Source organism: Amaranthus tricolor, chromosome 14 (assembly GCF_026212465.1).
Source record: "Amaranthus tricolor cultivar Red isolate AtriRed21 chromosome 14, ASM2621246v1, whole genome shotgun sequence".
In the NCBI taxonomy this organism is placed as follows: domain Eukaryota; kingdom Viridiplantae; phylum Streptophyta; class Magnoliopsida; order Caryophyllales; family Amaranthaceae; genus Amaranthus; species Amaranthus tricolor.
In genome coordinates this window covers 12498027-12510206 of record NC_080060.1, presented here as the reverse complement: position 1 = coordinate 12510206, position 12180 = coordinate 12498027, and the positions used below count along the sequence as shown (strand labels likewise).

General features: G+C 32.8%; 1 protein-coding gene across 1 annotated transcript; it reads right to left on the bottom strand.

Moving 5' to 3' along the window:
- Positions 1 to 5855: 5855 nt before the first annotated feature.
- LOC130799902 (ATP synthase subunit epsilon, mitochondrial) lies at positions 5856 to 11584 on the bottom strand. The gene is made up of 2 exons (XM_057663190.1): positions 11242 to 11584; positions 5856 to 6086 (listed from the first exon to the last, which is right to left on the bottom strand). The coding sequence occupies exons 1-2, from the start codon at positions 11426 to 11428 to the stop codon at positions 6058 to 6060; spliced, it is 216 nt and encodes a 71-aa protein (XP_057519173.1). The 5' UTR covers positions 11429 to 11584; the 3' UTR covers positions 5856 to 6057.
- Between the last annotated feature and the right edge of the window lie 596 nt (positions 11585 to 12180).

Below are 12180 nucleotides of genomic sequence, written 5' to 3'. Positions count from 1 at the left end.
AAAAAGTGATCCAACCATAAAAAGACAAAATATAATAATTAATTTTCTATTATTTTATGCACAATTTAAAATCTTAAGCTCAAAATTTATATTACATTTTATATTCAGTTTATATATTTTATTATTTTTTTAAAAGTGTTTTATAATCATACATGATAAAAATCTACAAATTAGATCAAATTATAACATATTGATAAAAAAAAAATCTAAAATCTTTTAATGATGGAATCATAGAAAAAAGAATATCTTTTTATAATAGACAAAGTATTCTATCAATAAAATTAATAAAATATACTAATAAAGTAACAACTTAAGACACGTGTCATGTTCTCATTAAAAATTTTCTGTTTTTTTTTGTATTGTTGACATGAAAAAGTTTAATGATTGACTGGTTAAGTAAATAATTAACCTATTGAAAATATAATATTTTTTGATTGAGTATAAATATACTTCTTTATATAAACCTATAATTTTTATATCCCAAATCTTAAATAAAATTAAAGTTTGCTTCATAAAGAAGTGATCCAACCATAAAAAGACAAAATACAATAATTAATTTTATATTATTTTATGCACAATCTTAAGTCCTAAGCTCAAAATTTATATTACATTTTATATTCAGTTTATATATTTTATTATTCTTTTAAAAGTGTTTTATAATCATATATGATAAAAATCTACAAATTAGATTAAAATATAATATATTAATGAAAAATCTAAAAATCTATCAATGATGATCGTAGAAAAAAGAATAATTATTATAATAAATAAAGTGTTTTATTACATGTTAAAATTGTAGTAATTAAAATTCAATAAAAACTATTGATAGACATTTCTTAACTTATTTGGGTGATTTCATCAATATAATATAGTTTAATGATAATCATTTTGATAAGATTTTATTGATTGATGGAAAATTTTGTCTATTTTTTCACATATATGTTTTAATATAATTGTATAATAAATTATTTCTTTGCATTGTCAATTATATAATTATAATAAATACAAAGATTAAAAGATTTAGTTTATGTGGTAAATAAATTAATTTTATAAATTAATATTAATATATTCATATAATTAAACATTTATTACATCTGTGTTTTACACAGAATCTATCTAGTAAAATATACTAATAAAGAAACGACTTGAGACACGTGTCACACAGTCATTAAAATTTTTTCCGTCTTTCTTTTATCATTTGCAAGGAAATTTTTTTGATAGTTGACTTATAATATTTAAGAAAACAATTAACTCATTAAAACATGTCGTATTTGTTGATTGACTATTTATTTATGTGATGAACTATTAAAATACTATATGTTCTTATACAAACCAAAAAAAAGAAATATATATGAAAATCTTTATTTGTCTTAATAATTAATAATTACTAAGAGTATATATTTTAATATTGTTATTTAATAAATTATTTATTCACTTTGATAATGATAATATCAAAACAAATACAAAGATTTAATAATTAAGTTTATGTTATAAATGAATTAATTTTATAATATAATATCATTATTCATATCAGTAAATATTTATAGCATACATGTTTTACAAGTAAATACTATCTAGTTCATTATTATCATCCAATTTATTTGATTTGTTTTGATGTAAATTTCTATTAAAATCAACATTTTATAATTTTTAATTAAACAAATTTTGAGATATTTACAATTGAATTTGTTTATTGGCAACGTGCTAAAACTAAATGGTTCAATAATGGTGAATATGGGAGAGTATACAATTTCACTCATAGCATATTATCAGGATATTAAGCAGGTGCTTAGATGTTGGCTTTTACATTGGCTTTTTGGTTGACTTTTGGTTTTTTGATGTGCTTTTGGTCAAACAACTAAATATTGTATTTGGTAAATGGCATTTACATGGGCCGAAATTTATATGGGGTGGGTACTCGATAACCCTTTTAAAAAAAACAAAAACCCTTTTATGGTTTTCAAACTGCTGTGCCTGCCTGCTATACTCAATTACTCATTGAGTTGTCATGTACTGCATTACAATTGGTGTTTGGCATGTGGAAATGAGAATTATGATATTGTAGTTGAGATTTAATATGAGAATTTGGAATGAGATTTTAATTAAGATTTTGAAATAAAATGTGTCAGGTCCTTGTTTGGCAAATGATAAAAATAGATAAGTAAAATTGATTATGTTTACAAAATTATCCTTATAACTCTTACTTTTCTTTGCTTTCATTGATAGCAAAAATATCTTTTTATAATTTCCAAGTCTCAATCCTAAGTACCATCCTACCCCAAAAAATTATTTGTGAGACTTTTCCTTTCCAAGTCTCAACTCATGTCTAAGTCTCAATCTTTGTCAATTCTCATTCCCCTCAAACAAACAAGGAACTTTTTATAATTTTACCTAAAATTCAAATCTCCAACCTCAATTCCCCCTTGCCAAAAACTAGGGGTGTTCAAAAACCGGATACCGGGTCGATTCGGATCCGGGTATCCGATTTTTCGGATACTTAAAAATGCGACCCAGTTCCAACCCGGATTAAACCGGGTATCCGGAATCCAGATGCCCGGATTTGTCAATCTGAGGTTGTGAATAGGTGTTTTGGAAACTTACTTGAGGTGTATGACTAGTGAGAAACCTAAAGAATGGTGTAGGTGGTTATCCCTAGCAGAGTGGCGGTACAATACACACTTTCATTCCTCCATCCAAAAGACCCCTTATGAAGTTGTGTATGTTCAGCCTCCACCTGTGCATTTGCCCTATCTAGCTGGAGACTCATCTATAGCAACAATTGACAGGAGTTTACAAAGTAGGGAGAAGATGATCAAATTCTTGAAGTTCCATTTGACTAGAGCTCAGCACAGGATGAAACTTCAAAGTGATAGCCACGGGTCAGAAAGATCCTTTGAAGCAGGGGAGTGGGTATTATTAAAGCTTCAACCTTATATACAGTAATCTGTGCAAGTTAGAAGCAATTTCAAGTTGTCTCCCAGATATTTTGGGCCATTCGAGATAATTCACAAGGTAGGGAAAGTGGCCTACAAACTATCTCTGCCTGCAAATGCTCAAATTCATGATGTAATTCACGTTTCTCAGCTTAAGAAATTTCTTGGAAGTTTACCAGTGGCATCCCATATTCCTGACTGGCTGCACAATCATAATGTCTCAATGGAGATTTAGCCTTAAGCAGTTCTTGACAGAAGGATTGTTAAGCAACAGAATAAAGCTGTAGTGGAATACCTTGTTCAATGGGAAGGGTTCACAGAACAGGAGGCTTCATGGGAAGGTGCAGTTTTGAAGAGTAGTTCCCTCACTTGGTCATTCATTAGACTTGAGGACAAGTCATTTTTAAGGGGGAGGGTATGTTGTAGTCTGTTATAGTCGTTAGATTTTGTGTGCAGCATGTGCAGCACTTGTCTTTTAATTGATGCAGTGTCATTCAATCTGTTTTAGCTTTCAAGTGTATAAATATGTACTCCTTCCAAATGGTAATCAATCAAGATAATAAATGTCAGTTCTTCTCTACTTGTTTTTCTTCTTCTACCTTCTGTTCTCTTTCTCTCTTATTTATGCTTCCTTGCCGTTTCTGTACAACCGGGATATAATAGCAAAAAGATTGTTGAGCAATTGACATACCGTTGGAACAATGATCAAGCGAAGACTTTTCTTGTAATTGTTATGTTGACTATTGAAGACGTTTGCAATTGATAATTGTGGACTTTATTTTGTTTGGACTTTTGTTTAAAATTAGTGTTGTTCAAATGTGATTCGACCGGAAAATTCAACTCAAAATCGAAAGTTATCCGATCTGAAAATGCATTTCTTTTTTAGGCTTATCGAAACGACATTACCCGAACCGAGTCATATCCGACCCGTATCACGCTCGAAACCGAACTCGACCTGGCTATCACCGACTTAACCTGAACCAATTTTTAATTGAACTGCTGTAAACATGAACCAATTTTTAACATAGAAGTATGATCAACTCATATTCTATCATTTTATTAGTTAATCTAATAAAGTGATAGATATTTTCATAAATTAAATTTTAAAAATACATTGTTTTATATATTTAGAGTTAATAATCAATGGTCAATGTCTATTAAACTATTTTTAATCAAATTAGATGAAAAATTATAGAAGTTTAATTTTAATTTACAGTCAAACAAGTAAAAGTAAAAAAGTAATAATCACTAATTGATTTGCATTTTAACTATTTCCTTTAAGTAAAGAGAATCTTATCATGAATAAAAATTGACTAGCAACTTAATGCGACGTTGACTCGATCGATAGTAATTAGTAACTCGTAGCTGAATTCTACTTTAAAAAATACCCGAACTCGATCTGTACCTGATAAAATCTAACAAATTATTAACCGATAACAACCCTAGACCGATTGACAGTCGACTCGAACTTCAACCGACACCGGACCGATGCAAATTCGATAGCTCGAATAGCTGATCTTCAACTGAACCGTGACTAATTGACCCGACCCTAGTGTGATCCATCGTAACACGCATCCGAAAAATAATCGATCTGAAATTCAACCGAATCGAATTACATCCGTCTGAAACCGACCCGATCACCCGAATGAACACCTCCATTTAAAACTATTGTAAATTGTAGTGGACTATTGTTTGTTTGGGACTTTAGACGATATCGACATTATATGTTGCTTTTGAGTTTTGAACATTAGTAGAATAGTAGTTTTACAATTAAAAATTCTGCTCAAATTATACTACTAAATTCTCAACATTTTGGCTGTCAAATTCTACCTAGATTTTAATTACAAAAACTGCTACATAAATTAACAATAAAATCAGCCCAAAATATCAAAAATAAAATCGGCTACCCGCTGTTCCGACCCAACTTATTCGGGTTCCTGTATTAATTAGACCGGATACGGACCGTTAAAAAGTACCCAACTAATCAGTTACCACCTTTTTGGGTACTCAAAATGCCAGATAACCCGCTAATAGGGATGATATTTTCGAGACATATTTTCTCTGTGTGGAGGAGAGAAACATTATTGCGTGAATAAGTAATTTTTGTAGCACATGTGGTTTTTATATTTTAATTTTTATTCTCTTTTATGTGTTTTGCTATATTTTTTCTTTTGAATTTTTTTTATTCTCGATCACACCTTAATTAATTTATTTGTCATTCACACAATTTTGTCCACTTTCCCATACAATATTCGTTTTTTGTCTTTGTGATATAAGACTTTGTTTGATTCATTTCAATATAAGAATTATTAATATAAACTTTTATAGTTTTTGATTAAGAACGATTAAAAATATTAAAGATTAAAATATTACCTCGACGAGGGTGAAAAAATTATATGGAATTAATAAATTAAATAAGAAGTAGTACTATACAAGCAAGAGAAGATGAAAATCATCAAGCTCCTACATCAACCTATGATTAGAAAAGAGTATTCTATTATTGTTACTCATAAGTCATAACAAATAGAAGTCTATCACAAATTATTGATTTTATCAATATATCAGTAAAAAGATCTGTAATGATACTAAATCTATGTAAAATTGTCAACAATTTTGATAGGTGGTAGATGAAAAGGTCTTAATAAATAACGGTTATTTGTAAGATTAATACCCTTATGTAGTAAGATTTAATAGGGTGAGATTTTTATTATTTTAATTTTTCTTTTTTAATCTTGTTTAATTTAATATTATTTTTTTTATTTTTTGTGGTGATTTACAAATCATGATAACTGATTAGGAATTTTGGTGTTAGATCATGCCATGGCATATTGAATTGACATATATAGTACTATAATCCTAATTCCTGAAGCACGCTTCATAAAACAGAGCGTGAAACTGCGATCAACGATAATCATACAGAAGTAGGGAACAAAGACCCTTCTAAATTAATCAAGATGATTGAAATTGCATTATTATTTTATAACACTCGAAGGCCACAATGCAACAATTTCAGTGTTTTCCGACATTACAACCTTCAAGTCTAACACTTACAAAAACTGAATCAATGACCTTTTAGAACATTAACATGAAGCAATTCTCACAAGGGCGGTCATAGCACGCCTATTTAATCCTGTTCAGTATCAGATCGGATGGCTGCCAGAAAAGAACAGCAATTAGTGACAAGCAATATATGTAAGCCAACAGTGCAGTCTTAAAAGTAAAATCAACTAACAACGAATTATAACACGCATGGCATCAATGACGAATCAATAAACTTCAAAAGCATTAGAAAACTACATTTCATTACTCCAATACCAAGTGGCTTTCATACAAGAGAAGTTCGAGATGTCGAATGGACACAACCCTATTCTTGTAATAACATAACGGTTGTTTTCGATCGACCCCAAATAAGAAGCGCAAATGATTTAACAAGTCACTTATAACCAAGCAAAGTTTTTTTGAGACATGATTCAGATTACAAAATTCACATTAGGGTAAATCTAGTTATTATTCTTTCATACTCTACAGGGCAAGACTGATACAAAATTATAAGAGTAATAACTAATAACACATTTAATAATAAGATGAAAGGTGGAGGATGTAAAATTTTAAATGAGTGTAATAATTCCTCAATTTGTGGAAAAAAGATTATCCCTAAAATAAGGGTAAATTTAAGCAATTATCACCATAACCATCAACTGCAAAAGTCTTCCCTCAAGGACTCAACCACCACTGATTCACCCAGTCCATTTTGAGCTGGGAATTCGGTTACAACAATATTTTACTATATTTTAATAAGAATAATTAGGGGCATAAATCAGTTGGCCTTATTATGAGCTGGCAGCCTTAGATAGCTACTCTACATATAGGGTAGAAACTACTGAAGGAGGATATCTTGTATTTTTTCCATTAAGTGAAAACCTTTGTTATAGGAGTGGCTGTTACTCGAAAACAGTATTGTAATCTTCCTCTTCTTTCTTTCTTTTAAATCTAATAAAATCTCTCTTCTCTTTTCTCTAATCTGCCACTCAATTGAACCAGTGCATAGCATTTTCTGGTATCAGAGCCGGACTCGGAGTGGGTGGCTTGCGGAGTGGGTGGCCTGGAAGAGCCAGCCGTGACCCAACGAGGACGTTGGCCTTATGGGGGGTTGATTGTTATGATCCATTTCAAGGTATGAGACTTGTCCCACATCGGTTGTAAAATGCAATTGGTGTGGGGATTATAGGAAAATGGGCTCTCCCACCTAATAGGCTAACCTTTTGGGTGAGCTCTCCTGTTTGTCCTATAACAATTTCACTCTTATTTCCCTCAAAGCAATGGAAAGAATTCTGAGAAAGGAGAAGTATGGGATGTTGATTGAATGTACACAAATGCAAGGAGATACCAAACCCAGTACCAACCTACCCCTTTTCTTACAACCCACTTTGCAAGAATGTAAATCCGTTTTCTCTTACCCGAAAAATCTACCACCTCCCCGTCATCATGACCATGCCATAATATTGAAGGAAGGTGTTAATCCCGTGAGTGTAAGACCATATAGATACCCTTAGATTCAAAAGAATGAGATTGAGAAATTGGTGAAGGATATACTTAAGGCTCAAATCACGCCCCTGCACTAGCCCTTTCTCTAGCCTAGTCATTCTAGTCAAGAAAAAGGATGGATCTTGGAGGTTTTGTGTTGATTATCGGGCGCTAAACAAGGTCACAGTTCCCGATAAATACCCAATTCCGAATATTGATGAGTTGTTAGACGAGCTACATGGGGCTCAAATTTTTTCTAAGTTGGATTTACGTTTGGGGTATCATCAAATCCGAATAAGGGACGAGGATGTGGAGAAAACAGCATTCCGCACTCACGATGCTCATTACCAATTTTTAGTAATGCCTTTCGGCCTCACAAACGCCCCTGCAACATTCCAAGCCTTAATGAACGATGTATTCCGACCTTTTCTTCGGCAATTTGTACTGGTATTCTTGGACGACATATTAGTTTACAGCAAGACAGAAGTAGAACATGTGCATCATCTCACCTTGGTATTGAAAACATTGCAAAATCGGTCTTTGTTGTTAAATCAAAAGAAGTGTGAATTTGGGGTTGCTAAGGAACCCTACTTGGGACATATCATTTCGAGTAAAGGGGTGGCTATGGATATGGATAAAATAGAAGCGATGTTGGCTTGGCCTGAAGCGAAAAGTTTGAAGGAGTTACGGGGATTCTTAAGCCTCACAGGGTACTACAGAAAATTTGTGAGGAATTATGCAAATATAGCCAGACCATTAACAGATTAGCCGAGGAAAGATGCATTCGGGAGAAAAGAAAACTTACAATCGCATTGCTAATGATTGGTTTTGGGAAGGAATGAAGAGGCAAATACTTAGATATGTCAAGGGATGTGAAACCTTCCAGAGACAGAAATCATCCATGTTAACACGTGCGGGGCTTCTCCAACCACTACCTATCCCAAATCTTGTGCGGGAACATGTGTCAATGGATTTTATTGAGGGCTTACCAAAGGTCAAGGGAACAGACACTGTGCTAGTCGTGGTTGATAGTCTCACAAAATATGCTCGCTTCATAACCCTAAAACACCCTTTTACAACGCTTATGGTGGCATCTGAGAGTTCATTAAGGAGGTTGTCCGACTTCATGGGTTCCCCACCTCTATTGTTTCGGATAGAGATAAAGTTTTAGGAGCCTTTTCTAAAAGGAGCTTTTTCGTCTTCTTATGACAACGTTTAAGCGGAGCACAGCTTATCATCCCCAAACGAACGGTCAAATGGAGGTGGTAAACAAAATATTTATTAAGTGTTGGATGTTATCTTTATAATTTGTCCCAAAATATTTGACAGCGTTGATAAATTAAACGGTGAATTAAACGTCAAAATGGTAAATTAAACAATTGAGAGCATAAAAATGATTTAGGGCAAAATATAAAGACAACAACAACACTTAATAAGGGTAGAAACGTCAAAATGGTGAATTAAACAGACATTGACAAGAATTTAATGTCAAAATGATAAGGCATAAACTAGATGCTACCATGTGAAAAAATAAAAGTGCTACCACTAGCGTTTCATGAAAGTTCGATGCTACCATGTGGAATTTCCCTTAAAAAAATTGGCGCTGCAGCACATGAGCTTAAACTGCCCGAACATAGCCGCATACATCCAGTCTTCATGTGTCACAATTGAAAGCAGCCAAAGGGACTTTCGACTCTAGTGATTTATCTCCTCAGATTCCTCAATCTCTACACATGCGACCACTCCAACAGCTGTATTGAATTACCGTTACAAGTCTAATGGTGCATTGGAGGTCCTGATCCAATGGACTGACTTACCAGCTACTGACGCCACTTGGGAAACAGCTTCTCTGATAGCTCAAGAATTTCCCACTTTTCACCTTGAGGACAAGGTGATTCTTCTTGCGGGGGGTTATTGTTATACCTTTCACCAAGCCTTGGATTACGTATCAGAGGAAGAATAAAAAGAAGGCAGCAACATATTCTGGTGGAAATCCAAAGAGTGACGTGGTAAAATAAATAAGAAGAATGTTGAGCTGGGAATTCGGTTATGACAATATTTTACTCTATTTTAATAAAGAATAATTAGGGGGATAAATCTATTAGCCTTATTATGAGCTGGCAGCCGTAGATAGCTCCTCTATATATAGGGTAGATATTACTGAAGGAGGGTATCTTGTATTATTTCCATTAAGTGAACACCTTTGTAATAGGAGTGGCTGTTACTCGAAAACAGTATTGTAATCTTCCTCTTTCTTTCTTTTAAATCTAATAAAATCTCTCTTCTCCTCTTTTCTCTAATCTGCTACTCAATTGAACCAGTGCATAGCATATAGCAATTTCTAAGTAATCTATGTTTCATTGACCAATGACCAATCAGCTACATAATCTCTAGTCCCTTATGTTTGCATCAAGGATCCGAAAAAGCTTTTAAAGTTAAAGTAAAGATATCAAATAATAAGGGATAGAAGGGTACTAACAGTGACAAGAAACACAACTTAAAATTAGCCCAACAAACCCATAACAACATTTATAGTGTAAAAACAAAGTAAACATCTCACAAAATTTACCACATGAAGAATATCATATGGTGAAATATTGAATCTTCATCCAAGCACAAACAACTAAAGATGTATTTTAAGTCCCTAAAGACAAAGTTCCAACAAGAAAATACCCTCCAAATTCTTAACAGCCCCTATATTTGTCGAATTCTAACAGTAACAGCTACAACGACTAAACTTATAAAGACTGTTTAAAAGCATGCCCATCTCATGAAAAAATCCAATGTCTCCATGCTTTTATTCATCCCTGCAACTTCAACTCTAGTTGACTCCAAACATAGAGTCTAGAAAGATTTTGATGCCCTTCATGAGAACTCCTTTATTTATTATGAGGTAGGCGTCTGAGGGAGGGGAAGGACTAGGTAAGAACTCTTAAAACAATATGACTATCAAAAAAACTTCATTGCCAGAGCCTAACCGAAAATTTATCAGCCCACTTGAAGATTCTGTATCCTTCTAAATAACATAGCTTATAAAAAAGCACCACACTGTTTCATATTTCTAAATCAACAATTAACTAAAAATTTTAGGCCACTAAAAACTCCCTATGTTCATGCAACGCTTTCCTATTCTTTATTGAAAAATCCCAGAAAACACAGCATAATTTGCAAATTGCCACAATTTACCTTTCTTCATCAAAACAAATCATAAACCCCTTAGCCCCCTTCAAAAGTTCTTATGCTACACAATGCACTTGAATTCTCTAGTCAACTATCCAAATATTCCTTTAATATTTATGGGCATGAACAACAAACGTTTTTCAAAATAAAACATTGTATTACCTGATTCACCATCCCAAATTGCAACCTAATTTTGTTAAATTAGCCCAAAAATGGCCAAGGATTCGCATATTTCAGGTCGCCATTAACGGAAATAAGCGATTTAGGTGACACAGTTATATACAATCAGCACTACAAGTAAATATCTCAATTCCCAATTCTCCAATGATTAATTTGATTTCTAAAACCAAGCACGAGACTGAATAACTTGATCAGCTAAACAAAATTAAATCATATTTGACCGATTTTCAACCGAAGTTTAATCAAATGAACAAAATTTAAACCATATTTAACAAAAAAAATCGGAACCCAGAAAACCTAAATTTCTATCAATCAAATTACAGAGGGATGATCGATTAAAAATAAAATACTACTCAATATCATTAAATCATAATGAGAAATGAAAATAGATAATAGAATTAAACAAAAGGGGGAAGAATAATACTTTGTTTCTGTGGTTTGCCATCAGCGAATTTGGAAACGGCATAATGAACTTTCTCTCTAGCCAGAGCTTCAGATTTGAAAGGCTCTTTGAGACAATTTCTGACGAGACTAGCACAGATGTTAGAGTAGGTTATGTAAGTCATTCCTGCAGCCCTCCAGAATGGTGCTGCTGCTGCTTGGCCACTCATGTTTTCTCAGAATCAAAGGTCTTCTTTGCAAATGGCGATTTACAGACGGTTTGGGGTAAAGACTATTTCAGGTTGGTGTTTTTAGGTATGTCAATGGTCATGTCACTCATCTGTACCGAGGTTTGTAGTTAAGCCCCATAAGGCCTCCTTGTTCGTTTTCGATGAACACAATTAGGTATAATTGATACCTTAAAGATATAAATTGATTTCTTTCAAAGCTATAATTGATCAGTTTATTATCAATAGGGCTGTATATAAGATAGAATTTTATATTTTATTTATGTAATTTAATACTCCCTCCATACCAATATAAATGTCTTATTTCCTTTTTTGGCAAAACCATATCATTTGTTTCATTTCTATTTTTGTCCATCTTTTTTTTACTTAAATACCCTTAATTCACACACGTAATTACGAATATACCCCCACATATCCCACTTACCCAAACTAATTAGCTAAATAACCCAACACTAATAATCTTAATCATTCCCTCCCTTTTTTAATACTTTTATTCCTATTTACTCTACTGAAACCCTATCTCTCCCTCTCTCTCATCTTCATCCTCAACGTCTATGTATTTCTTCAATGATATCCATGTTCATCCCCATTCTTACTGTTTACCGTTTATCATCTTCATCTTCATTTTTATTCCACCATCTTCGTCTTCGTTTGAAACCCTAATAATTTTAGGGGTTTTTAAGATCTGGGTTTGTTCTTTACTTTTTTGGGTTCTTCGAACATGGTGTCACCAA